This window comes from Mirounga angustirostris, unplaced genomic scaffold, assembly GCF_029215605.1.
Source record: "Mirounga angustirostris isolate CCGP_5_RB_7025 unplaced genomic scaffold, mMirAng1.0.hap1 SCAF_10, whole genome shotgun sequence".
NCBI classification, from domain to species: domain Eukaryota; kingdom Metazoa; phylum Chordata; class Mammalia; order Carnivora; family Phocidae; genus Mirounga; species Mirounga angustirostris.
This window is the reverse complement of record NW_026991718.1, coordinates 50869714-50897330: the sequence shown is the minus strand read 5'-3', so window position 1 is coordinate 50897330 and position 27617 is coordinate 50869714. Positions and strand designations below refer to the sequence as shown.

At 35.2% G+C, this 27617-nt stretch overlaps 1 protein-coding gene and 1 non-coding gene across 10 annotated transcripts in view; both read left to right on the top strand.

The window, feature by feature from the left end:
- The window catches only part of ZNF638 (zinc finger protein 638), a 128953-nt gene that overhangs the window by 68448 nt on the left and 32888 nt on the right, over positions 1 to 27617 (top strand). For 8 of the 9 annotated variants that reach the window (XM_054509767.2, XM_054509769.2, XM_045884791.3 and 5 more), the window contains 8 exons: positions 4632 to 4693; positions 11306 to 11344; positions 12330 to 12622; positions 13714 to 13991; positions 15559 to 15705; positions 16576 to 16698; positions 22576 to 22634; positions 22935 to 22987. In XM_054509767.2, coding sequence (XP_054365742.1) covers positions 4632 to 4693; positions 11306 to 11344; positions 12330 to 12622; positions 13714 to 13991; positions 15559 to 15705; positions 16576 to 16698; positions 22576 to 22634; positions 22935 to 22987 — 1054 coding nt within the window. The remainder of the gene's footprint in view (positions 1 to 4631; positions 4694 to 11305; positions 11345 to 12329; positions 12623 to 13713; positions 13992 to 15558; positions 15706 to 16575; positions 16699 to 22575; positions 22635 to 22934; positions 22988 to 27617) is intronic. The other variant, XM_054509768.2, reaches the window with a different exon arrangement.
- Positions 1705 to 1811, top strand: LOC123852152 (U6 spliceosomal RNA). The gene has a single exon (XR_006792775.1). It is a non-coding gene; the product is annotated as a U6 spliceosomal RNA (small nuclear RNA).

Genomic DNA, 27617 nt, shown 5'->3' with positions numbered 1-27617 from the left:
GATTAGTTCTCTCAGAAAATTCATGCAACATAAAATTTGTATAACAAACTGTGGACTTATAAAACAATATCAGATGAGTCAACTTTAAATAGAATCTGTTATAAAAATATAAAAAGTTGGAATAAAATATTTGTACTGCACACTTTTAAGAGATAGCATATCGTAGCCTTGCATGTATCTACCTTCTTAGGCTAAAAGACAGTTAATGTTGATTTAAGTATTTTTTGATTGGCTAGACTAGGATTTTTAGTGTTTCATGAGAAGGAGCTTCCTAAAATAACTTAATCCATAGCCAAGTTGAGTCAAGAGTAATTATTTTGGGGTCAGCTGTCAGCTCAGAGAATAGTGTAAGATGGTAGAAATTTAGAGAGAAAAATCTTAAAAAAATAAAAAAGGCCTAGGTGTACCTCTGTGGTCAGTATAATTAGAAGAAAGTATTGTATAGAGGTGCTGAAGAGTAATGTAGAATATACTGTTTGATAGTACAGTTGACTCTTGAACAGGTTGGGGCTTGAGGGTGCCAACTCCTGCACAGTTGAACGTCCAAATTGACTCCTTAAAAACTAATAGCCTGTTGACTGGAAGCCTTACCGACAACATAAATAGTTGGTTAATACATTTTGTATGTTAATAGTATTGTATACTGTATTCTTAAAATAAAGTAAGCTAGAGAAAAGAAAATGTTAAGAAAATCATGAGAAAATACACTTACGTGTACTGTAAAAATCTTTGTCTAAGTGGACCCGTGCACTTCAAACCTATGTTGTTCAAGGGTCAACTGTAATCGTTGGTGGATTTGTGTAGGAATTTTTCCAGTATGTTTTATTTACTTACATATATCTGGAAACTACTGTTTCTTTTGTTCACTAATGTGATTTGTAGATTTACATTATAAATGGTCAGGAAGGAATGTACTTCCCATGGAATAAGCTTCGATTCAAGGCCATATCATTGGTTGTATGTATACTTTGAATAGGCTTAAAACCTATAGGTGTTTAATTCTCTTTTTTTCCTCCTTTGAGTGCTGCCCTTTTATTGTCTTTGTATTACCCACTCACCAGATTTCAGCTGATGCTTTTCTTAACTCTAGCATAGGAAAGCAGCATTCTTCCTCATTTTAGCCAAATTTGCTGAGTTCTAATAAAGTAATAGTTGCCTTCCCTATCAAGGGAGATAGCCAAGTCTTGAAAAGTCTCAGAATAATTCGTAGCACTTAGTCTTTAAGTATCGCTGGCCTAAGTTCTGAATTGAGTAATAGGCTCTCTGTATTCCATTTGAACTTTTAATTAGTCATGATGAATCCAAGAAAGGTATCTTAAAATAAAGAACTTAAAAGTTTTTATTTTGTAGAATGGAAAGGCATATGTTTATATGTTTATTCAGTAGGTATTTACTGATTACCAGTTTCATACATGGCTATATTAGATGCTGGGCAGAAATGAGTGCTATATAAATGAAGACGTTGGTCTTAAGCAGTTTAAACAGTCTCATTGAAAAGAAAAATTACACACCTAAGGAATTTAAAAAATTAGAGGGCATCAAATGGTTCAGTGATTGCATTTAACTTGTTTTGGTATGCTGTAGGGGAGAGAGTTTTAATATTTCTATCTTGACTTCAGTCTTAAATCCGTTCAGGCCAGCTTTATCAACTTATCAACACCTATTGTGTATTTATCAGCATATAATTAAAAAGAAGTATAAATAATGCTCGCTTTGGCAGCACTTACACTAAAACTGAATCAATACAGAGAAGATTAGCATGGCCCGTGTGCAAGGATGACATGTGAATTTGTGATATGTTCCATATTTTTTATAATAAGTGTAGTTACCACCATCATCTCATACAGATAAAAAGGGAAAGCAAAAAAGAAAAAGTATAAATGTACGTTCTGACATCAAAAGACTAGTTGGATAAGATTGAGTGACAGTAACTTACTGTATTGAGTCTGGCCTGGAAGGATTTGGGAGGGAAGACTTCATGGAGTCGGTTAAATATGGGTCTTGAATAATGAGTAGGCTTCAGATATACCTAGGGGAGGAGGGATGACATTTCAGATGTCAGCAGTAACAATAGGTACCAAGGGTCTTCAAAAGCTTAGCTTAAGGAGTTTAGATTGAGGTGAGAGGCATTAGGAAGCTAATTAAGGTTTTTGATATGTGAAGTGACATGTTCAAAGTGTATTTTAGGGAGATAAATCTGGCAGATGTATGCAGGGTGAATAGGCATGAGAAGAGATACAGTAGGGTACTGAATATGAGGCTTCCCTAGTTCCTTCAAGTGTAAGATGGTGAAAGTCTGGGTTAATATGATAAAGTAAAAGGAAAAGAAATCATCAGTGATTCATTAGAGTTCACAGAGATTGCCGTTTAAAACAGAAAACACCTCTTTTAACAGAACAGCATGATGGATATAACTAATGAATTCTTCACTACTGGATGACCACACAATAGGGATTTGTGAACATGGACTTAGATGGTACAAACTACCTCTCTTGTTTCTGTGTGATACATCTTACTGCCTTGTAAATGTGCATATATATGACCTTGTAAACAATGTAGCCAATAAATGTAAATTACCAATTACAGTTTTTTTTTTTTTTTGCTAAATGACAGTTGATAAATATGTTCCCCACCGCTGAATCTTTTAAAACTATAGCCTGAAAAAGGCAATAGTAGAATGTGAAATGTATTTCTTTTCCAAATTGGGGTTCAGATGTCAGAGGAGCTGTGCTTGGTTTAGAAGTTATGTCTTTTTGGCTGTCCTCAGTTTAGAAGCTGTCTTTCTGACTGAAATAATTCAGTTTGAGAAAATACTAACTGACATAAAAGATTTTGGAGGTAGATGGAGGATAGAGTGAGCTCTTATATAGGTAGGTATTTTCACAGTTTGATTCTGGGCCTACTCAACTCTACAGTCTTACAGCATTTCCTGCTTAGTAGGGGTAATTATCACTTTTTCTCTGGAGAGGCAGTACTGCTTTTGGACCCCTATTATCTAATCTGGGTACTGTTACTAGAGAGTCCAGAAATCGGGGTGGCATGGGTATATTTACTGAGCTTAAAGCAAGTGATACCATTGAGTGAAGTGGGCCTGTTAAATAGTACAGTGTGTGTGTATACATATATATATATACGTATGTGTGTGTGTATATACATATACACACACACATACATATGTATGTATGTATATGAATGTATGTGTAGAACTGGAGTGTATGCCTTAAATAGGGCAGCTATCAGCATCAGTTGATAGTTGCTATACAGAATACATGTGCAGTATTGTTTTTTCAAGAAAAGCTGGAAGTCTGGATTTGGGGGTAAAATCACTGGATTTTTAAATGATGGCAACTTATTTGAGTAAAATGCTTTATGGTCTAAATAAATCATGCCCAACCCACTATTTGCCAGTGTGTCTGTTTGATGTAAACAATGTCCAGTTAATGTCAAAGACATGGGTTCAGCAGTACTAGAGACTCTTTAACTGCCAATCTCTTCTAGCTTTCTATTTGTAGCATTGAGCGGGATATGCAGACATTTCTTTTTTGCAATCCACAGTCACTTCCATGGCTTAATGAAATAGTTTAGGGTTTTTCATAACCTGTTGCTGAGTATTGCCAGTAGCATGCACCTGTCTTGAGATAGTTCTTGACAAGGCAGATTCCAAAATCCGTGTCAGCCGTGGTTTTTAACTATGGAAACTTCTAGTTTGTAGCAGTGACATACTGAAAATATTTTTGAAATGGAAATGAATTAACATTTTCGTCAAGGAACATTTTAAAATAAAGAACTGTTGAGTAAGTTTTTTACCTATCCAAATGCTGGAGAAACAATAAAACATTGAGTAATAATATACACTGCTTTTAACTGTTTCACTGGGGTGACTGTATTTTTGAAAACTGAACATTGTCTTTTTTAAAAATTTTAATCAGATGTATCTTCTAGGAGCTATTTATGGGTACAGATTGTAATTTTAGGGCAGATTTGTAAATGAAGTAATGTATTAAAAAAGCATTTTGTTCATTGTAAATGTCTTTGAAATGGTGTTACTTTCCCTTAAATCCTGAAAATAAATTAGATTAAATCAGCAGCAGTTTTTCATATTTTTACTAATCTTATCCTTTGTCAATATAGTGGGTACCTTGTTTGGAATGGTACTGGCCTAAGAGGTAGGACTTTTTGTTGTTGATGTTGTTAGCTTGAATTTAGAGATAAAAGTCATTGACACTATTTTGAAGATGCCATTGCAGATACCGTTTTATTTATAGAATTTTTGGTGTTCTCTGGAGTATTTTTATATGTAAGGTGAATTATTTCTGATCAGTGCTTTTATTTTTTCCAAGTTTAAATACATATTTGATTTCAAAATGAGTATCCACGGGTATGATAGGGGTATGATTTTTTAAATGTCTTTATACTAAAATGTTTCAAAATGGCATCAGTAAGGTCTGGTATTAAGTACCTTTGGAGAGGTGCTTTATTTTTGTGAAATATTATTGAGTAGTCAAATGTTACTTATAACTAAATTTGTTAATTTTTGAAAAAAGAATCACCTGTGTCATTTTTAAAAGCCTAATTTCATTAGTCAGTGTGAGGAATATTCTAATTTCAGCACTTTTCTCCTTTCACAATAGGATTGGATTCAGCATCAAAATACATCTACTCATATTGAGAGTTGCCGCCAGTTACGTCAACAGTAAGAACAAGTTTTTCTTTTTTATAGGTAGCAAATTTACAAAATAGTTAATGTTCACATATGATTGTTAAATACTTTTAGTGTGGTACTTCAGGGAAAAATATTTTTAGAAAGCTATTGCCTATTTGAAATATTTTATGAAGTATATTTAATCTTTTTCCAAAAGGAGAGAATTAAATATGATCTTTTCTTCTGACTCTCTCCTAATTATTTCCAGTAGGTGGACTTTTAATGTCATGGGTTCATTTCCTTGCTGGCTTGCCTTCCTTGCAATGGTTTATCTATTTTAGAGTAGTCTTCCTTTCTCCTATCTGCCCCACTTTTCCAAAGGATAAATAACTAAAAACCACCCCAAACCAAACACCAGTATTTAATTTCAGGTGTAAAGCTCTCCTCTGGTTTAGAACCTATTTTAAGAATAAACCTTTGGGGCACCTGGGTGGTTCAGTCAGTTAAGTGCCTCTTGGTTTCGGCTCAGGTTGTGAGATTGAGCCCCGTGGCAGCTCATTGCGGAGTCTGCTTGGGATTCTTTCCCCCTTCTTTTCCCTCCCCACCAGCTCCTTCCCCTGCTTGCTTGCTCACACATGTATGCTCTCTCTTTCTTTCAAATAAATAGATAAATCTTTAAAAAAAAAAAAAAAAGAATAAACCTTAAGTGGGAGATAAACAAGCTAGATGTGTTGGTTCCTCAATATTGGTTCTTCAGTTTTTCAACCTTTTGCTTTTTTAAGACAGACACACCTATGAAAGTGAAAAGTGTGACTTTAACGGGAATCTCATATATCCTTGGAGTAACAAAATTAAATTTTATTCCCCCTACTCATTAAACATGATACAGTTGTATGTCAAGTTACTGGTCACTAGACTGATGATAGTAACGTGTTTGGGGGCAAATGATTTTGTCACAGCTGTTTTGGGTTTTGGTTTGGTTCTTTATGAAAACATCGCCAAAATTTTTGAGATTATTCAGGACTCTTCAGTCATAAGTGATAAACTTAATTCAAAGGAGTTTTTAGTTTTTACTTTAATTTTTTTAAGATTTGATTTATTTATTTTAGAGCCAGCAAGGGCGGGCAGGACCTTGAGCAGGGGAGGAGCAGATGGGGGAGCAGAGAGGGAGGGAGAAGGGAAAGAATCTTGACCAGACTTTATACTGAGCACGGAGCTCGATGCAGGGCTCCATCTTACGACCCTGAGATCATGACCTGAGCTGAAACTGAGTCTGACGCTTAAGTGGCTGCACCACCCAGGCACCCCAAAGTCGTCTTTTTTTTTTAAAGATTTTATTTATTTATTTGACAGAGAGAGAGACAGCGAGAGCAGGAACACAAGCAGGGGGAGTGGGAGAGGGAGAGCAGGCTTCCTGCCGAGGAGGGAGCCCGATGTGGGGCTCGATCCCAAGACCCTGGGATCATGACCTGAGCCGAAGGCAGATGCTTAACGACTGAGCCACCCAGGTGCCCCAAAGTCATTTTTAAAGTAAGGGAATTTATTAGTTTATTTAACTGGGAAGCATAAGAAGTGATTCTAGTGTCAGGAACAGCTGAATTGGATTCTGAAACAAAAATCAGAGTAGTCAGAAATTGTTTCTTGGCTCTTTGTTCTCTTCTGCTTTGGCCGCGTGAGATCCCAGGTGCACTTCCTCCATAAAGCAAAATGACCCCCGTAATTCTGGACTTAAATGAACCGTGTAGTTAGTAATTCTACGAGTTCAAAATAAACACACAATAAAAAACCCTCTTTCCTCATAACTCCTGTATAAGTCCGAGGTTTGACTCTTTTCTTTGGTCCATCTTGAAATCAGTTACAATAGTTGTGAGAATTGGGTACTCGACTTGTGTTGGTGTCATGTGCCTGCTCCTGCTGTGGAGTGTGATAATAAGCCCTACCTGAATCATACAGACTATGAATAGAGATAGAGTTTTTTCCCTACATAGATGCTGTGCAGACATAGGTTATTATATGGAGATAATTTGTTACCTGAATTAGATAGGCTTAGCTATCACTGTAAATGGAAAATCTCTCCTAAGGCACAAATTTGAATGTCTAATTTTTATGAAGATGAGAAATTTAAGTGGTAGTGAGTCATTTGCTATAGGTAGGCATTAATGTTAATAAGATTCTAGCTCATACACTGCCATTAATTTCCTAGAACAAATGGCACATACACCTATTAAAGCCTTCTGTGTAGATAGCCTTTTTTTTTTTTTGCCATGCACTTAGGCCCTGATTTTAAAGTGCTTTCTGTGCCTGCCTACATATTTACCTTTTTTTCAGGTTGTGTGCTCTTGAATAATTCTTTCTTGGCTTTCTCTGCACTGCAAAAAATAATGACAAAAAAATAGATTTGATTAGGTGCTTGGGATCATTCCATGGCAAAATATATGCTATTCCATTCTTTGTTTTTTTAAGCTACATTGTGTTCCTTTTGTTTCTATACCTTAATGTATTTAGTTATTCACCTGCTGATGTATATTTAGGCTCTTACTCCTTTTCTTCAGGCTGATTATCTCTTCCCTCTCTTTGTCTTTGTTGGATCTTTCTGGATTATGATACAGGAGTAGTTGGTTAACCTGTGAGAAGATACAGTGCATCAGAATTTTAGTATTAAAAATAAGTAATAATAGCTATATTCTTGTATGCTGGGCATAATTCTAAGTCCTTTACATAATTTTCAAAACAACCTTGTGAAATGTATGTATAATGATTATTTGTGATTTTATCAGTGAGGAAACTGAGGCATAGAGAGTCAACTTCCCTGCTGTCCCACAGCAAATAGTTGGTGTAACTAGTCTGTCTAGCCCATGGATCTTTACTCCTTTTCCCCCTTTTTCTGTTCAACAGATTATTCTGAAAAGTTTCTAAGCTGCAAAAGTTGAAGGGATAGTAAACATTCATATATTCGTCTTCATTCACCAATTATTATCATTTGCCACATATATTTTATATTTTTATTAAACTTTTTTGAACTATTTGAAAATAAATTGCAAACATGATAACTTCACTCCTCAATTCAGCATCTATCTCCTAAGAATAAGGAAATTTTTCTACAGTAGTTGTCTGTTGTAAACACATTGAATCCCTGCCTACCCTCCAACCACACTCCCAAACCGGGAGTCAATCAAGATTCATGCACTGCAGTCTCTTAAGCTAGAACAGTCCACTCTGCCTGTTTCTTCTTTCTCTTTTTACCTTACCTTTTCTTGCTTGCTTTTCTTTCTTTCTTTCTTTCTTTCTTTCTTTCTTTCTTTCTTTCTTTCTTTCTTTCTTTCTTTCTTCTTTCTTTCTTTCACTCTCTCTCTCTCTCTTTCTTTTCTTTCTTTCTTTCTTTCCTTCCTTCCTTCCTTCCTTCCTTCCTTCCTTCCTTCCTTCCTTCCTTCCTTCTTTCCTTCTTTCCTTCTTTCCTTCTTTCTTGGATGCTTTCACAATGTTGACTTCTTTTGAAATGACCAGGAAAGGAGTTGTCTTGTAGAATGTCCCAAAGTACATTTTGTACTTTCCTGTTTGTTTCCTTATCATTAAGTACACATTGAAAATTTTTGTCACAGAAACTATAGGTGATGTGTATACTTCCCACATTGGGACACAGATACTGTCACTTAGGTCCTTGTTCTTAACCATTATGCTATACTGCCTGAGCGAGGGGTGTCATGCTTCTGAAGCACATTTTATTTTTTTTTATTTTTTATTTTATTTTATTTCATTTTTTTTAAAGATTTTATTTATTTATTTGACAGAGACAGAGACAGCGAGAGCAGGAACACAAGCAGGGGGAGTGGGAGAGGGAGAAGCAGGCTTCCTGCCGAGCAGGGAGCCCGATGCGGGACTTGATCTCAGGACCCTGGGATCATGACCTGAGCCGAAGGCAGTCGCTTAACCAACTGAGCCACCCAGGTGCCCCTGAAGCACATTTTAAACTAGTGAGTTAGGCATGTGCAGGCAGTCCAACCTCAACTTGCAGAATAGTATACATGCATTATCTTTCTGCCTTGGGCACCAGAGACAAGAACATTTATTCTAGCAGTCAACCTAGTGAGGATCCAGAACATAATTACGGACTCTTGAATAATAGTCCTCAAGCTCTTGTGAATCCATAAACTGGAGAGCTCCAGAAATGTAATAACATCTTTGTGTTGACAACCAGCATATTTCTAGCATTGTACATATGAGAAAGCTAAGGCTTACTTACATTAACTAACTGGCTTTCAGATACATGGCCATTAAGTGTCAGCACCTACACTCAGACCCTAGCATAGCTTGATTCCAGAAGTCTTGCTTTTAAACACCATACTGTTAGATTAGAAATTTATCTTCTTAGATGGTAACAGTGTAAGGAAAGTTTTTAAAAGCGTAAGTGTAAATGAAACAAAATTATCCATGTTTTGACAGTTGCTGATGCCAGATGATAGATACACTGGATTAAAGTTAACTTTTTTTTGTTCTTCATAGTTTGTCACCTTATAGTTACAACAAGATGCTTCAGGCATCATGGCTGCTCTCAGAAGGAAGAAGGGGGCAAGAGGCAGGAAGAATTTTGCCCGCGGTTTTGCATCTATGTCTCATTGTTTTGAACCTATCACTGGCTATATATTCTAAGGAGGTTAGGAAAGCAAATACTTAGCTTTTTTAGCCTTTACTGTAGTAAAGGCAGACAAGGGAAAAGGGAGTTGAGAATTGTTGTTGAGTTAACCTGCTGTAACAGTGTCTTAGACAAATAGCAACAAATAAAAACCACTTTACCTTTAATACTTTTTTTTTTTGAGATTTTATTTATTTAATTGAAAGAGACACAGCGAGAGAGGGAACACAAGCAGGGGGAGTGGGAGAGGGAAAAGCAGGGGGAGTGGGAGAGGGAAAAGCAGGCTTCCCGCTGAGCAAGGAGCCTATTGCAGGGCTCGATCCCAGGACCCTGAGTTCATGACCTGAGCCAAAGGCAGACGCTTAACGACTGAGCCACTCAGGCACCCCACCTTTACTATGGTTTTGACCCGACTTTATTTTCCTGCCAGGTGACTTGCTGTAAGAGTTGGCTGCCTCCATTTCCTTACCTGGCTCTCCTCTTGGTTATTAAAATTGTTTTTGAATATTAGCTGATTTAATGATTTAATTTCCAATTTAATAATGTTTCCAAAATTTCCAGTTAACCTTTATTTTTTTATTAAAAAGAGAGGGTGTGTATGAGCCGGGGTTGGGGGGATGGGGCAGAGGGAGGAGGAGAATCACCACAGGGCTTGATCTCACGACCCTGAGATCATGACCTGAGCTGAGATCAAGAGTCAAACACTTAACCAGCTAAGCCACCCAGGCGCCCCCCAGTTAACCTTTAGAGTTCAGAATCTCTAAAAAGTTGAGGAGGAAGATGTCTTTTTCTTAGGCTTCTGTGATGTTACTGTTCCTTATACTTTTTTCTTTCTGTGATTACTACTTAATCTCTTACTGGTTTGTGTTTGTCTGCTTTACTCTTCAGTGTTAGTGTGCATAAAATTCTGTCCTCAGCCCTTTCTCCTACAAACTATACCCTGTGTTAGTCTCACACCGTCTTTGTACTATACCTGTGGCTTCTGCATGCCTAATTTTTAAATATCTCAGTCCTCATCTTTCCCCATAATTCCAGATATTTATTTCCAGTTGACCTGAAAACATTCTTGTGTTCACTTCAGAAATGTTTATTGGTTCCCCGTTGCCTTTTACTTATGTGCAACCTCCTTACCTGATTTCAAGGACCTTCACAATTTCTAACTCGGAGCTACCTTTCCAGGTTTTCCCCCCTCATAATTCCTTTTCATCATTGCCATGCTGCAGCCAGACCAGTTCCTGGAATAGAACACTTGTTTTGCCTCTGAATTCTTGTATGTATAGCCACTGCATGAAACCTACATTGATCCATGCCTATTAGTAGACCTTTTTAAGGGCCACCTGAAAAGCAGCCTTTCCTGCAAATTTTCCCGATTCTTCCACCAGATATATCTCTTCAAGGACCGCTTGGTACAGCATAAAGGGCACCATACATGTTGTATTCTGTAGAATGGGGTCCCCTGGAGTTCTGCAAAGTGGTTTTTGTCTTTTAACCCCTACCTAAACTTGTGTCATGTACCTATTCTGTACATCTTAACACTTGTATGTGTATTGCCTATTTTACTTACACTTTGAAGTCTTTTTTTTTTTTTTTTTAAGATTTTATTTATTTATTTGACAGAGACAGCGAGAGCAGGAACACAAGCAGGGGGAGTGGGAGAGGGAGAAGCAGGCTTCCCGCTGAGCAGGGAGCCCGATGTGGGACTCGATCCTAGGACTCTGGGATCATGACCTGAGCTGAAGGCAGCCGCTTAACGACTGAGCCACCCAGGCGCCCCACTTTGAAGTCTTTAATGTATTAGGAATGTGTTTCTATTCCTTGAATTGCCTACTAGAATAATGCTTTGATTATTTATTGAATTAGACACTGAAAATATCATACTCTCCAGAAATTTTCATATTTTAGTATACTAATAAATTACTGTGTAAACTATGTAAACTTAGGTTTTGAACAGTCCTCCTGATACATTGCAGGGAAAGATTGAGACATACAGTCCCATTTTAACTGTTCATTAATACTATTTATTCTCAAAATAGGTATCCCGATTGGAATCCTGAGATCCTCCCATCAAGAAGGTAATTTTTTGAATAGTGGTATTGTTGAGACTTGATTTTCTTTTAAAAGTAAACAGGTACTTTTTTTTTTTTAAAGGTACTGTTTTTCATTGAGTTCCTGTTTTGATCATTTTTACTTTTAAACAGCAGACAAATGCAACAATCTCTATGAATCTTTCTTTAATTATCCCAGCTTAAATGTGACAGCTTGCCTCTGTTGAACGTCTTTTTTTTTTTTAGTCTTATGAAAATACTTAATGTTTTTGTTATTGTTTATGTTTGTGGGGTCTTATGTTATAAATGCCTTCAAGGCTGGGAATGGTTTTATTAAGCTTTGTATTCCCTAGGAGGTCCCTATTTAATGTTTGTATATACAAGTACAGTAGTCAAAGAAATATCTGTAGAGGGGCGCCTGGGTGGCTCAGTTGTTAAGCGTCTGCCTTCAGCTCAGGTCATGATCCCATGGTGCTGGGATCAAGCCCCGCGTCGGGGCTCCCTGCTCAGCGGGAGGCCTCCTTCTCCCTCTGCTTGTGTTCCCTCTCACTGTCTGTCTCTCTCTCTCTCTCTCTCAAATAAATAAATAAAATCTTAAAAAAAAAAAAGAAATATTTGTAGGTGGCATAATCTCAGGAAAAAGTTGAAAAACATTTGTTTATGTAAATCACTTCTTAAATTCTTTATATAACTTAATACTTTCAATATATAGTTGGCTATAAAATGGTACAGGAAAAGCCCAAGAAATTGGTGGAGGATATTCTTCTGTATATTAGCAAAAGAGGGATCCAAGCGATTAGAGGACAGAGCATCTGTTCTGATTGTTTCTTATTTATCTGTGAGGGTGAATTGTGTCATAACAAATAGGTTTTTGTTTTAAATAAATATATGGTATCAGAGTTTGGTATTCCTTATAGACTGTTGTTAAGAAGGAACTTCTGTCCTATAACTTAATATGACTTAAATTTACATTAAATCCCTGAATCTTGTGATTCTCCCCCATACTTTATAGAAATGAAGGCAATAGAAAAGAAAATGAAACTCCAAGAAGACGTTCTCATTCTCCCAGTCCTAGACGTTCTAGGAGATCAAGCTCAAGTCATAGATTCCATCGATCTCGAAGCCCAGTACGCTATATATACAGACCAAGAAGCCGAAGTCCAAAAATTTGCCATCGTTTCATTTCTAGATACAGATCCAGATCCCGTTCACCATATCGAATGAGAAATCCATTTAGAGGTAGTCCAAAATGCTTTCGCTCAGTTAGCCCTGAAAGGACATCACGGAGATCAGTGAGATCATCAGGTACATTTACGGTTATGAATAATAATATATACTATAATATATAATATAACATAATAAATTTACTTATTTTGACTAAATTTTTTAAGTTTTTTGTTTGCATTTTTAAATTCTATATTTTTAATAAGTTTGAAATCATGACTTACATGCTACTGTCAAGATTTAACAACAGTTGACATTTTGAACTATTTGCCTTAGTTCTTTTAATACGATAGATATATAATACTCTGTTTTATTTTATTTTAGAATTTCTGTGTGAAATTGACCCACATCCCAACCTTAGTCCATTCTTCTTCCTTTTATTAACAGAAGAAGTGTGGAAGAGTGTATCTATCTGCCCAAAATCAAATTTAAAAACTGCGGATATGCCAACATCTTAGTTTGCCCATGAATTAGTCTAAAAGTTTTTTGAAATTTCTCATATTTTCAACCGTGTCCTAATACTGGTTTAGTGACATTTCTAGAATAGCTCATATATGTGTCCTCTGAGATCTTTTTAGAGGTCTCCAAGGTTTTCACTTTCCAACTATATGTCTGTGAAGCTGAATTTCCTTTATACATTTCAACCAAAACAATGTCTCTATCAGATTGGTTGCAGAAGCAGATAGGAGAATCCAGGTTTTTAAGCCCAGCATGAAAGTGTTTGGGAAAATACACAGTGGTGCTACTCATCTAACTAATTTTTTGTTTGTTTTGGGAATTAAAGTTGTTCTTCATAAAAATGTTACTTATGCTAACACAGGAGTTTATTAAATGAATTAGTAAATACTTTAAAAATTCGATTTAAGTATCTTATGGTTAATATTGATAAATTTAACACAAAAACTCTTTGGAGTCCTCAGTTTTTAAAAGTGAAGATGGATACTGAAATCAAAAGTTTGAGGACCACTGGTGTAAGATTAGCTCATGAATGAAGAATTAAAGACTGAGAATTGTTTTGTGTGTATTTGATTCCTGTCTGGTCTGACAGCGGCTCTGTGTGATAAATATTTGGGCAGTTGAGGAGTTACTCTTTTTTTTTTTAATAATGTGATGAGATGGTTTTCACCTAACGTTCTTTTCAGTTGAAGTTGCATTTATGTCCTTTTTACTAGATAGAAAAAAAGCATTAGAAGATGTAGTACAACGATCTGGCATTGGGTCAGAATTCAGTAAACAGAAACATCTTGAAATAGTTGATAAAGGACACTCACCAGCACAAAAGCCTAAAATTGGCAGTGGATCAAAGCCATCAGTTAAATCTACAAACCCTACAAAGGGTGATGGAAATTTGGGGGGACATTCTGCTCGTTACAAAGCCAAGAATATTGAAGATGACACCTTACCAGAATGTAAACCAGTGTCTGAAAAAGCTGTTTCTATCCAGCGTAAGGTCAGTACTTTAATTTGTAAGTGTATACATACATGTGTCATTATGATACAAAAAAGTTGTTTGAATTTTTTATTTTCATATTTTAAAAGTTTGAAATGGTGGCTTGTTAAATTATGTTGATAATGGAATGTTTTATTGGTTGTGCTTATGAATTTAGTAAAAGTCCATTAATTTAAAATCTTGTAGCTTACAAATCCTAGAGGTTTGGCATTTGATGTATCAAAAGTGAGAACATTTTGATGGTTTGGTGTTTTTGCTAACCACACAGGCAGGTCATTGTGATGAGTTTTGCTATCTGGTGGGGGAAGTGAATGTAATCACCAGCAACATTAATGAATTTTTGTAATCTTTGTCAGTAAGCTGTAAAAGTGAGTCTACTGAGAATTGATCATTTTTAATCTATTTTTTACTTTTTTGCTGTACAGTGCACAAGTCAAATACTCTGTTTTCCAATGTAGAATAGCCTATTTTCTGGTACTGATTCATTGGTGTATTTTGACTATAACCTGCTAGTTAAAATGCTGAGGTATTGTTTTATTGTATATGTTAATTACATTACTATTATAGTAGATTGTATATAAAGCATCCTGAGAACATTAGAGTAATTGCCAAGGTTAGGGCAGATTATCAGATGTTTAATGTAATATTAACAAGTCTTCAGGTATTTAGGTATACATTTCTAAATATTTTCAACAACTATAAATCCTTGCCTTTAAAGAGCTTATATTTAGAAAGATACACTTAAAATAATCGACCTGTAATTACACAATTTTGAAGAGTGTTAGGAAGAAATTTTAGTATAGGGAAAATTTTGAAGAGGCTAAATTAATCTATAACACTTTTCATTTTGTTTCAAGACTTCTAGATGGTGGCAGTGGAACTTTTTTTTTAAGTCAATTTTTAATATAAGTGATAAGTTTGATATTACAGGTTTTATACATATTATATATGAGTCTTTTAAAAATGTTATACCTATTTAAATATTTCAACTATTAAAACACAAAGTGCACAAAGCTATAGTTTTATTTTTATTAGTGATGGGCCATGTAGATTCATGTAGAAAAATATTCTTCAGTACTTTGGACCATTCCATAGGTCTTGTTTGTTACAAAATGCTTCTAAACAGAAAAGAGCATCTATGATTGTGTTTACCTGTAAGCTCTGATCACTGTAAGGGTTGAGTGGCAAAATATAAAACATATCTTTTACTACTTTAGCATTTAAAAAATTTTTTTTAATTGGGCACCTGGGTGGCTCGGTTGGTTGAGCGACTGCCTTTGGCTCAGGTCGTGATCCTGGAGTCCTGGATCGAGTCCCGCATCGGGCTCCCTGCTCGACGGGGGGTCTGCTTCTCCCTCTGACCCTCCCCCCTCTCATGTGCGCTCTCTCATTTCTCTCTCTCTCAAATAAATAAAATCTTAAAAAAAAATTTTTTTTTAATTGTGCTAAAATATTTAGAAAAGTCTGTTTAAAAGACTTAGGTTAATGGTAGAATAAATTACATTGGGAATTATTGTACTTTATGGCTTAATTTTTTTTTTTTTTATTTTCTTTCATTCAAAAATAGCTTCGGAAAGACCAGTCTTCGCATTATGGTTCAGTTCTTCTTATATCTGAATTACCAGAGGATGGCTGTACTGAAGAAGATATTAGAAAAATATTTCAACCATTTGGAAAAGTTAATGATGTCCTCGTTGTTCCTTACAGAAAAGAAGTGAGTCATTCACTCTGTTCTAAAAATACATACAAAGTTACTATGTTATAAAGTCTGGTTATTACTTTATAAAGATCTTTTAGCAGCTTTTACTACATACATAATTGTTAATTGAGAGTTAATGTAAATGCTTGGATTCCAGTGAACAAGGTCCCCAAATACTGTTTTCTATCTTTTAGAATAGGGATTGGCATACTTCTTCTGTAAAGGGCCAGGTAGTAAATATTTTAGGCTTTGTATGCCATAGGATTGCAGCTATTCAATTCTCCCATTGTAGTACAAAGGCAGCCATAAATAATATACAAATGAATGGGTATGGCTGTGTTAGAAAAAAACATACGCAAAAACAGGTGGCAGCTTATAGTTTGCTTTTTCATTTCTTTAGCACACTGGTAAGATTATACTAAAAAATGATTTTGTTGTACAGTATTTTTTACATGTGGGTTATAGGCCTATAACTCACACGGTAAAGTTCATCAAAATTAGGAACAACCCTGTACTAAGCAGAACATAAAATTATGAGACAAATGGGAACATAGTTGGTAGTGTTCTTTATTGCAATAAGCCTTAAAAATGTCAGACTTAACAGCAGCTAGGCCAGATCTTGCCTTTTCTCCATTTATTCCATGAGCGCGCCATGGACCTGTTTCCCCTCTTATTATCTTGGTAATAAGGTAAAATGTCCATTTCATGTGTGAAAACACCCTAGAGATCAAATGACACTTTAGCAAAACAAAAAGAGATAAAAGCAACCAGGACTTGTAATTTCGTAGTTTTATGTTCAAAAAGTTCTAAAGTACAAAAAGTACTAAGTCATGCAGAGAATTTTGAGTTAGATTTTTGACTAAAAATTTAATACATTTTATTTAGGCTTACTTGGAAATGGAATTTAGAGAGGCAGTTACTGCAGTCATGAAGTACATTGAAACAACACCTCTTCTGATAAAAGGGAAAAGTGTGAAAGTATGTGTTCCAGGAAAGAAAAAATCACAGGTAAACTGGATTTAGATCAAACATGTCTTGTTGTTGATGAAGTTTGACTTTTTAAAGTATAGTACATACAGAAAAATGCATGGAACATAAATTTATGTTCACTCAATAGATTGTGTATGGATTGAAATACATTGAAATTAACAACTTTATATCTACATAAATAGCACTATAAACAGTGTTAAATGACAAGCAATAGACTAGGAGAAAATACTTCACAAAATTAGCAAACATTGGGACGTCTGGGTGGCTCAGTCGTTAAGCGTCTGCCTTCGGCTCAGGTCATGATCCCAGGGTCCTGGGATTGAGCCCCGCATAGGGCTCCCTGCTCGGTGGGAAGCCTGCTTCTCCCTCTCCACTCCCCCTGCTTGTGTTCCCTCTTTCACTGTCTCTCTCTCTCTCTGTCAAATAAATAAATAAAATCTTAAAAAAAAAAAAATTAGCAAACATCTCTGAAACCTACCTAGGTCACAAACTAACATTGACAACATCCTGGAAGCCCCTTTCATACTTCTTCCGAATCCTTAAACCCTCCCTTCTGCCCAAAAGTAACCCCTAACTTGATTTCTAATACCATAGTTGAGTTTTGCCTGTCTTGAACTTTAAATAAAGAGAATTACAGAGTGTATATATTCTTTTGGGCCTTTTGCTTCCTTAGAAATATTACTGTTTATGAATTTAGTCTTTCTAGATCATTTTTTATGCCTTAGTTTATATACTGATAATGTTTATAGAAGTACTTACAAATATATTCAGTAAATTTAACTTTGTGTATGAGTGTTCTTTTCATGTAATTATATTTGCTGAAGAATGTCTACTTCAAAGGGGCTTTGTAGTACACATTTTTCAATCAGCAGTTTAATATGGAGATCTAACCATGTTGTACATACAGGTTTTCCTCATTCCTCCTAACTTCTGTGTGGTATCATTTTGTATAAATATACCACAGTTATTTTACCAGTTCCTTATGGATTTGATATTTAGATTATTTCTAATTTTTCACTATTATAACAGGACTATGTTAACTTCCTCGATTATGGCTTTTACAGGCCTTTCTTATACATTTATGGTACTGTTTTTATAAGGTGATACCTATAGTGGAATTGCTGGGTTATAGGGTATACAGTAATACCAGATCTCATGTTAAGTAGCTATAATAATTTACAGTCTGATAATAATGAGAGTACTAGTGTTTTATTATCCACAACGTCTTAGTATTTGCAGTTTTAAAATCCAGTATGTAAAATAGGTATCAAGCTTCAATTTGCATTTTCCTGATTACTATTAAACTTCAGTATCTTAATATAGTAGCTATTACTGTCTTAATGAGTTGTGTATACCTTTTCCCATCTTTCTATTGGATTGTTTGCCTTTTTAAAAAAACTTCACTTGAAGGTGTTCATGATTTTAGATACTAATTTTGTATTACTTATGAGAAGTATTTTCTTCTAGTATGTTGTTTATATGTATATCCATATATAAAGTTTTTAATTTTAGTGTACTCAAGTTGATTTTTTCCTCCTAATGGCTTCTGCTTTTTTTTTCTTTTGTCTTGTTTTAGAAGACCTTCTCTATACCAGTGCCAAAAAGATACGATTCCATTATTATATTGATCTATAAGTTGTGGTTAATGTGTTACTGGGATCAATACTGTTTCCAAAATGGATAACCAACTAGCCCAACACCATTTATACCTAACTGGTTATTCCTTATTGATTTCAAAAGCTATCTTTATGTGTATAAATTACCCTACGCACACAGATCTCTATCAGACTATTGTCAGATTAGTCTGTTTCTTTCTGTTACAGTACTATGTGATTTCAGTCATTACAACAGTTACTGTAATTTTACGTAATTGCCTGTTTTTCTAGTAGAATCCTTTTTCTTTGTTCTTTATTTAAAATTTATTTTGAAAAAATAAACTATATTTGGGGCACCTGGGTGGCTCAGGTTAAGCGTCCGACTCTCGGTTTTAGCTCAGGTTCTAATCTCAGGGTCCTGAGTTTGAGCCCCACATTGGGCTCCATGTTCAGCACGAAGTCTGCTTGGAATTCTTTTCCCCTCCCTCTCCCTTCCCCTCTGCTCCTCCGCCTACATGCTCCTGTGTGCAAACGCATATATTCTCTCTCTCTCTCAAATAAATAAATAGATAAAAATCAAAAATTTATTTTGGTTAATCTTGAACATTTACTCCTGCTATTGGTTTTAGAATCCATTTAAAAATGTCCTCTGAAAAATCTTACTGGGAGTTTAATATTATATTGAATTTGTATTGATGATTTATAATACTTTTTCTGTTCAGAAACAGGGTTTGTCTCCGTTTATTTAGACTTCATTTAGTGTCTTTTCATAATGTTCTTTTGTAATGTTTCCATAGTGTACGTTTTGGAAGGGATGTTAAGTTTATTTCTTACTTACATATTTATTTGTGTATATTTCATAAATACTACTAAAATTGCTATTCCATAAAGAATCGATATTTTTTATTTCGTTTGTTTTCTGATTAGTTACTACTAGAGTAACGCATGATCCTAGGTTACATCTGCTACAAGCCATCTATTTATTTCCATTGTCCTGATTTGAATAATGAATTTTATGGTAACCCTAGTTATTAACAATTTTATCACTCAGGGTTTCTTATATTTTCAACTAACAGAAAACTTCACCAGTGGTTTATGAAAGAAATAGGAGGTTTATTTATCTCATAACAGAAAATCTATAGGTAGGTGGTCCATGGCTGTTGCAGCAGCTCCATAATATCATCAGGAACCCAGACTTTTTTTTTCTGATTCACCACCTTTAGCGTGTACTTTTCACCCTCAGTTGTAAGATGGTTGCTGTACCTTGTGGCATCATTTTTATCTTCCAAGCAGAAAGAAAGGAATAAAGGAATGAAAATCAAAAGCAAAAAAGGGTTTTGATTTTTTAAGAAAATTATTTTTTTATGGAAAAATGAGTTTCTCAGCAACTTTTACCTACATTTGATTTACCAGAACAGTGACACATAACCTTCTCTAGTTGCAGAGGAGGTTAGGGAGAAGCAAGAATTGAATGTATAATTTAAGAACATAAACTTTATCCTGTAGACAGTTAAGTGTTATTCAAGGTTTTGAACAGAACTGACACAAAATGGATGGATTAGATAGATTGATTTGGGAGTGATCTGCAGAATGAATTAGGCAAATGACTGAAGAAGCAAAGAAAAGAGTGTTAAAAGGGGAGACGAGGAAAAAACCACTAAGTACATTTAGAAGACTCATCTAGCCAACCAGCTTATTGTAATGATAGTAATGGTTTCAGGTAGATTAGTAAACTTGAGATAGGAAGGAGAAACAGCTTAAACCAGTTACTCGCTGGTGAGACCTGGCTGATCATTAAATTTGTGAACTGGGGAGAAAGTCCGTCTTCTTTAATACTGAAAAGTTTAATCTGGGAAAATAGGTGAATAAGGTTACATTTAGGCTTCAAGAATATTTCAGTAAGATTAAAATAATTCTCTTTGATAACATTTTGATAAGGTTGGTAAGGTAGCAACAGAAGTCCAAGAAGAGCCCAATCATATTTACTATTCTGATTTTCATAGTAATGAATAGGGGAAGCTGTCAGCACTATAAACTAGAAAACATGCCATCGGGGTCAAAAATACTGATATTCTTCAACTAAATATAGTTTGGATAGGGCTAACTCATGACTCCTCTGTTGTAATCAAGCAGCCTTCCTAGGGACTGACTGGAGGAAACAGCCATGGCTGTTTCAGATTGGAAGTGTATAGATAACCTTCCTAGCTTCTTATTACAGGGGAAGACATCAAATTTCCTTGCTAGAGCAAGCCAAAAATAGGCTGGGAGCCCAAACTAGGAAGAATGGCAGTGCTATAGCTTTTTTGGCCCAGATCTTAATTTTGGCATGAATAGTCAAACCAAGACAAAAGGTTTCTGCCCACGTTTGATATTTCATGTTAGGACTGCCTTTGACTCTGGCTTTGATTCAAAGAATATTCTCTTCATTTGGCTACTTCTTCAAATCAATAAAGAAATGTTAAAAAAAAGGTGAAAATTGCCCTCATCCCTGTATTTAAACCTGAAGGATTTAGGTGAATGAATCTGCACAACTCTTAACAAACTCAGTTACCTTGTCTTTAATTAAAAGCCAGTGTAGACCTCAGTTCTTAATACTGATTCTTAGCCATTTTTGAGCTACCTTCACCACCACCACTACCAAGAATCTGATGAAAGCAAGCTTCCCCCCCCCCCCCCCCACAGAATTAGACGGTAGTCCATACTCTCAAAATTTTCTTTAATGGAGCAGGAACACTTGATCTACAAAAAAGTATCAGATTTTCCATTGCAACTATGAAATAGTGCTGCAGCTCAACTCTACAAAAACAAAACGAAAACAAAACTTAAAAATTTTAATTTAGTATTTTCGGAAAGATTCATGGCAACATTATATTGAAAACCCAGAGTAGGCAGTCAGCTAAGATCCAAGAAGATTGCATGGAAATGGAAAACAGTGCTGGAAAACAGTTATCACTGGTTTGAACATTATAGAAAAATCTAAATGAGTAACAAAACCAAAGAGAGAATTCATCAGATGAGAGTTTAATTTCATTTTAATTGAAAAACTTTCTTAAAAATCTGTTATATGTCAGGCATTGTGGTATCTGCAGAAGATAGAGTGATGAACAAGACAGATGTGCTCTCACTCTTGGAACTTACAGTCTATTAGTAATGAAGAGGAAAGACGTGGATATATTTGGGAGACCCAATCTGCATATAACTGAAATTCCAGAAAGAGGACACCACTTTAATACAGTTGGAAGATTTTAAATTTTATAGTTATGCAGGGGCAGCCTCTAGTGATTCAGGCAGAAACAGTGTAAATATGAAAAGGAATAGTCTAGTCTTAGATAGCAGAGCAACACATTCTCAAGGTTGAATGGAAGAAAGGTCAATTCTTTGTAATTCATTAATTCTACCTTTTACTATTGATGTACATTTTCTTATCACTGTCTTACAAAAAATATTTCAAATAATACCGTGACATTTCAGTATCTAATTGGTATCACCCTGGTCCAGTCTACCACCGTCTTCTGCTTTGTTACTATAGTAGCATTATGACAATAGAGATTGTCCTTCTCTTCTTGCCTTTTCACTCACCTTGACTCTATTCTCAACATGGAACCAGATCTTGCCATTCCTAGACTCAGAACTTTTGATCACACTGAGAGGAAAAGCCAGTACTCAAAATGGCTTATGAGTTTACACCACACATTCCACCCACACTCTACCCCCAAACCACTACATACCTCTTTCTCTCCTTCTCTATTTCCAACCCCAAGCATCATTTATACTTCTAAAACAAGCTAGTAGGCTCAAAAGCCTTTTACAGTTGCTGTTCCTTCTGTCTGGAATGCTCTCAACACAGGTAGTGGCTTGCTCTCTTAACCTCCTCTAGGTATTTGCTCATATATCACCTTTTTGGTGAGAGTTGTATAACAAACTTACTGGAAGTTGCTCCTCATTCCCCAGCAAGAGCACTTCTGTTTCCTTTCTCTCTTACGTTTTTCCACAGCACTTGTTGCTAACAGACATAATATGTATGTATTTTTAATTTCCTTGTGGTTTTTCTTTCCTTACCCCTTGAAGTTAATCTTGTTCGAGAGTAAGTAGGGACTTTGTTTTATTTACTACTCCTCTCCAATGCCCAAAATTGTGCTTGACAATTGGTGAATAGTCAGTAAATATATGTTAAATTGATCTGAATTTCATAATAATGTTTTTTGTTGTATTTCTTTATGCTTGTGTGTATTTTCTAAAGTGCCCTTTATAATTGGGGAAGAAACTAAGATTTTTTTTTCAAAATCTTTTTCTTTCATAGAACAAAGAGATGAAGAAAAAGACCGCAGATTCAAAGAAAGCATCTGCAGCTACTTTAAAGTAAGAAATTCCATGATTTCATATGCGAGAATGAATGTGCATATGAATTAATTTAAAAATTTTTATACAACTGCATTTTTAATATATTTTATTATCCTGACTCCAGTTTAAATGGGACATTGTTAAGTTAGCTCTATGCCCAACGTGGGGCTTGAACTCATGACCCTGAGATGAGTCGCATGCCCTACCTACTGAGCCAGCCAGGTGCCCCTAAACTTTTTTAGATTTAAACTTTGCATCTTTAGAAGCTTTAGAACTTAGAATTTCAATCTTTGCCTAATTTTTTCTTCTTTCAAATAGAAAAGATATAGACGCTTCCAAAGCTGTTGAAACTGTGACTTCAGCTTCTGCCAGTAAGTTGTTACTTTTAATACTCCAAATAAGTATATTTTGTCAGTTTACTAGAAACTTCTTGCAAGATGATGCTAGGAAAACATTATTGTGCTTTAGTAGAGGGGACCCATATTGGCCCCCATACTAAGCTCTAGTGGTTAAGAGTTAATACATGAAGACTCAATGAGATAATGCATAGTTCCATAGGTAATAGCTGTTTAGGTTAATTTTGTAATACCTCCTTCCATCCCCTACCAATAAGACAAAGCATATAAGACAAAACGTGTTAAAGTTGCTCTTTAGTCTCCTTTGATTTTGAAAGTTTGCTGAGAGCCAAAAGGTAAACAAGAAAGACCAAACAGAAATCGATGTTACTACACTCATGTGTTAAAGTTGTTTCTTTATACTCAGGAAAACATTGCAGGTCTTTGTTATGAATCTAACTAAGTGAGTTTCTATACAATTTTAATAAACTGAATTTTCTCTTTTACTGCCAAAACAAACACTCTTGAGTTTATTAAGAATAAATGGCTTGATAGTGAAGGATGAGAAAGAAAAGCTAAAATAAAGTAGACATAAACTTTATTTATTTATTTATTTTTATTTTTTTATTTTTTTAATATTTTATTTATTTATTTGACAGAGACAGTGAGAGAGGGAACACAAGCAGGGGGAGTGGGAGAGGGAGAAGCAGGCTCCCCGCTGAGCAGGGACCCCGATGTGGGGCTCGATCCCAGGACCCTGGGATCATGACCTGAGCCGAAGGCAGACGCTTAACAACTGAGCCACCCAGGCGCCCCGACATAAACTATATTTAGAAAGTTAGATTGTTTTGTATGTTCTCTTAGAAAGACAGGTGTATAGTGTGTTCTGGATTTCTATTCAGAAATTCATATATATATATGTATGTGTGTACATATATATGGGGAAGGAGGGATAGAGAGATGCAGAAGATTAGTTAGGGAGATGATACAACAAAGGTAACAGATTTGGGGAATCACTTTGTAGAAGTCCTTGAAGCGTTGTGCTGGGAAGTTTTTGAATTTGACTTCATTAATAGCATTTCTCAAAATAGAGTGTGAGAGACTAATTCCTGGAAGATGTTTTGGATCAGATTTGTATCTTTTTTTTTTTTTTTCTAAAAAAAAAAAAAAACTCCACAGAACACATTCCCATTATGAAGTCTTGCAGGAAAGAAACCTATTTAGCTTTGTTTAACCCACTGTTCATGAAGCTTGGCTAAGATTCTTGCCGTTTTTCCTCTGTAAGACCTAGTAATGGTTACAGACTCTGGGAAATTGCCACAGAGAATAAAGAACCACTAGTTGTGTAGGATTCTTATATAGATTGGATAAATGGAGAGATTGAAAAATCCTGTTGAAGCAGCTCATTCTGCCTATGGGTCGTTTCCCCATGCTTTAATAAAACCACCTTTTTGCACCAAAAAAAAAAAAAAAAAAGGAAAGAAAAATCCTGTTGAGAAAACACTGTTGGGATTCACTTTAAGGTAATAGGGACCTGATATAAAAAAATGTTAATTAAAATGGTGTGTGATGGTAAAATCTGAATGTTTATTCTGTAAATTTTCTAGTGGATAAAATTAAAATAATGTAAAATTTTCAAGGTTTTAGGCTAGGTAGATTTTACTAGAAGAGTGTGGTGATACTGATTATATATATATATGTAACAGGAAAACTTAGATGTAGTGATTTCTTTGAGAAAAACCATGAACTCAGATTTCAACATTGATAAATTTCAGCTGTCAAACACTTATCTAGTGGAGATACCCTTAGGTCAGCCAGTCACAGGGTGTTGAAAGTGGGATACTTGAGAAATTTTTTGTTAAGTGTAAGGTCTAAATTTTGGGAGTGGTCCTAGCGTAATAAAAGTAATGATTAGAGGGAGAAGTGCTTCAAACCAAGTACATCCTGCCTTCTAATAGAAATGTAGAAAGACAGGAGCTGGTAAATAGGATTGAGAAAGTGTCAGGTGAAGTAAAGGTGCATGATATCTTTTTTGAGATTAGCAGTGTCAGATTGAACAGTGATAGGCTAATTAGGGTAGTTTTTATTTTTTAGAGAGGGAGAGAGTGTGCACACGCGTGGGTGCCCACAACTGAGCAAGAACAAGGAGGGGCAGAGGGAGAGGGAGTCTGAAGCATACTCCACACTGAGAGTGCGGAGCCCAATGTGGGGCTGGATCTCAGGATGCTGAGATCATGACCTGCGTGGAAACCAAGAGTCAGACGCTCAACTGACTGAGGCACTTAGGTTCCCCTAATAAGGTAGTTTTAAAGAGAACTTTGGTTATAAGCACAAATCAACAAGGATGAAGAGAAGTACAGGAAGGAAGCAAAAGTATAATTTGATCAGAAAGAGAACTTGAGAACCGTTACCCATCACTAGTTAAAAAGAAAGAATACTGAGCACCTGCTATATGCTCATAATTGGATGTACTTTTTAAAGTATTAGGATACATCAGTAAACCAGTAGGCAAGATCTCTATTTCCAAGTGGCTTATATACTAACTTGAGGTGACAGATGATATATACTAAATAACGTGTTTTATAAAGTGGAAAGTGTTGTAACAGGGTAAAGGAGATCTAGGGTTAGTTTGGAGTTTGAATTTACTTTAGAATAAGGTAATGATTTGTTAAACAGAAGAGTCTACTAAGGGGCATAATCTATGCCAGAAGACAGAAAACAAGGGAAAGAAACTCAGCATTGGTTACACTAATACTAGGCAATTTATGTTTTCTTCCTTAATCTTTCAAATCATCTTCTCATTTTATAGATGAGAAAACAGATTGAGTGATTAATAACTTACTCAAGGTTAAATGACTTGGGGTAAGAGTAAGGATTCAGATCTAAAACTGTATGATTTTAGAGCTTTTCACTTACATTAAACTACCTCTCTGAGAATGAAAACTTGTTCTTAATCTCCTTTGATTGCTCTTTTATCTTCCCTTAATGGTTTCCCTAAATGTCTGTTCCTCTTATGTCATACTTTTCTTCCTGATTTTATCTTTGTACAGCATTAAGGACCACTGGCATCTTGTATACATACACAAACCTCTACCCCCTCAAGTTTACTCCTCTCATTTGTTATCTAACAGTCATCACTCATCATCCAGTGTAGAAATTGTTAGTAATCCTTTCTCTGTCTTTTCTTTTCTGTCCTACTCAGTTCAAACTTAAATAACATCTTCCTCTTTTCATACAATCAGTGGCTGATTCAAACTGGTTCTCTCTCAAATCTATTTCATTCACGCTGTCTTTTGCCTTTGCTTCATCACACCTGTAACTGTTTTGATTCATATTTGAATTTTGAGGATAGCCTCCTGACTGGTATTTTTATTCCACTCTCTGCTTCATTATTCATACTGTTGCCCTGAGATCTCTTTAAGGCAGATCTGATCATTCTACTCTTAGTGACTCATAGGAGAAAGTCCAAATTCTTTAGCATTGAATAAATGACCCTTTACCCTTTGTCCCAGATTACTTAATACTTAATAGTGAGACTAGTAGAAGTGTTCCCATTAAGGTTAGGGGCAAAAGAAGGGATACTCATCAGTTCTGTGAATTAACATAAATATTGTCCTAAAACTAATAGCCACTAGCCAGTGCAAGTCAAGAGGCATAAAAATTGGAAAGTATGATTCAACATTATTATTTGCAAATGTGTATGTATGACGGAAAACCCAAGAGAGTCTACTGAAATGCTATTAAATCTAATTAGTCACCTTAATTTTCTAAATTAATATAGGGTTTCAATTGCTTTATTATATAGAAAGAGTAACCACTTAATGAAATCTAAAAATATTCCATTTAAAATAATAAGGGTAAAAGCTATGAAAAGAATTTTAAAATACTGTAAGGCATAAAGTAGTGCTATGTGGGAAAACAGCTCATTCTTTGATTGAAAGCTTCTCACCATTATAATGTGCTTTTTTTTTCTTATATTAAGATAAATGTTAGGAACCCAATAAAACTGCCAGTAAGATTCTTTTTTAATTTGAATATAGTTGGCACTAACAATAAGATTTTTAAACCATATAAGCTGATTATAAAGTTTATACATAAAGAATGAACATAGAATAGACAGGAAAATTCTGCAGAGGAAGAATAATTAGGACAGACTAGCACTAACAGATATTAAAATATGTTACAGAGGTAAAGATTCATTATAGTTTCATGTAGTTGCACAAATAGACAAAAGATCAGTAGGACAGAGAGATTCCAGAGGTAGTTCCCAGGACATACGGAACATCAGTAAATAATTATGGCAATATTTTAAATTAGCAAGGAAAAGATCAATTATTCATTAAATTGCTTAGTCACTTTGTAAAAGTAAAGGACTTTAATGGCAAAATAAATTACAGATTGTGATATACAAAATGGTAATTAAAAGTATTGAAAGAAAATATGGAGAGTTTTTTTGTTTGGTTTTAATTGCAGAGTGAGGGCATCCTTCCCTATCAGGAAAATACTTGATTACATAAAAAGTATTTTTACATAAGTATTTTGTGTAACTTTTTAAAAAGTTGTTACCTATGTGATACAGATGAATTTTCTTAATATATAAAGACCTCTTAGTAAGTAAGAAAAACCTCAACAACCCAGAAGATAAATTGGCAAATATTAAGAATAG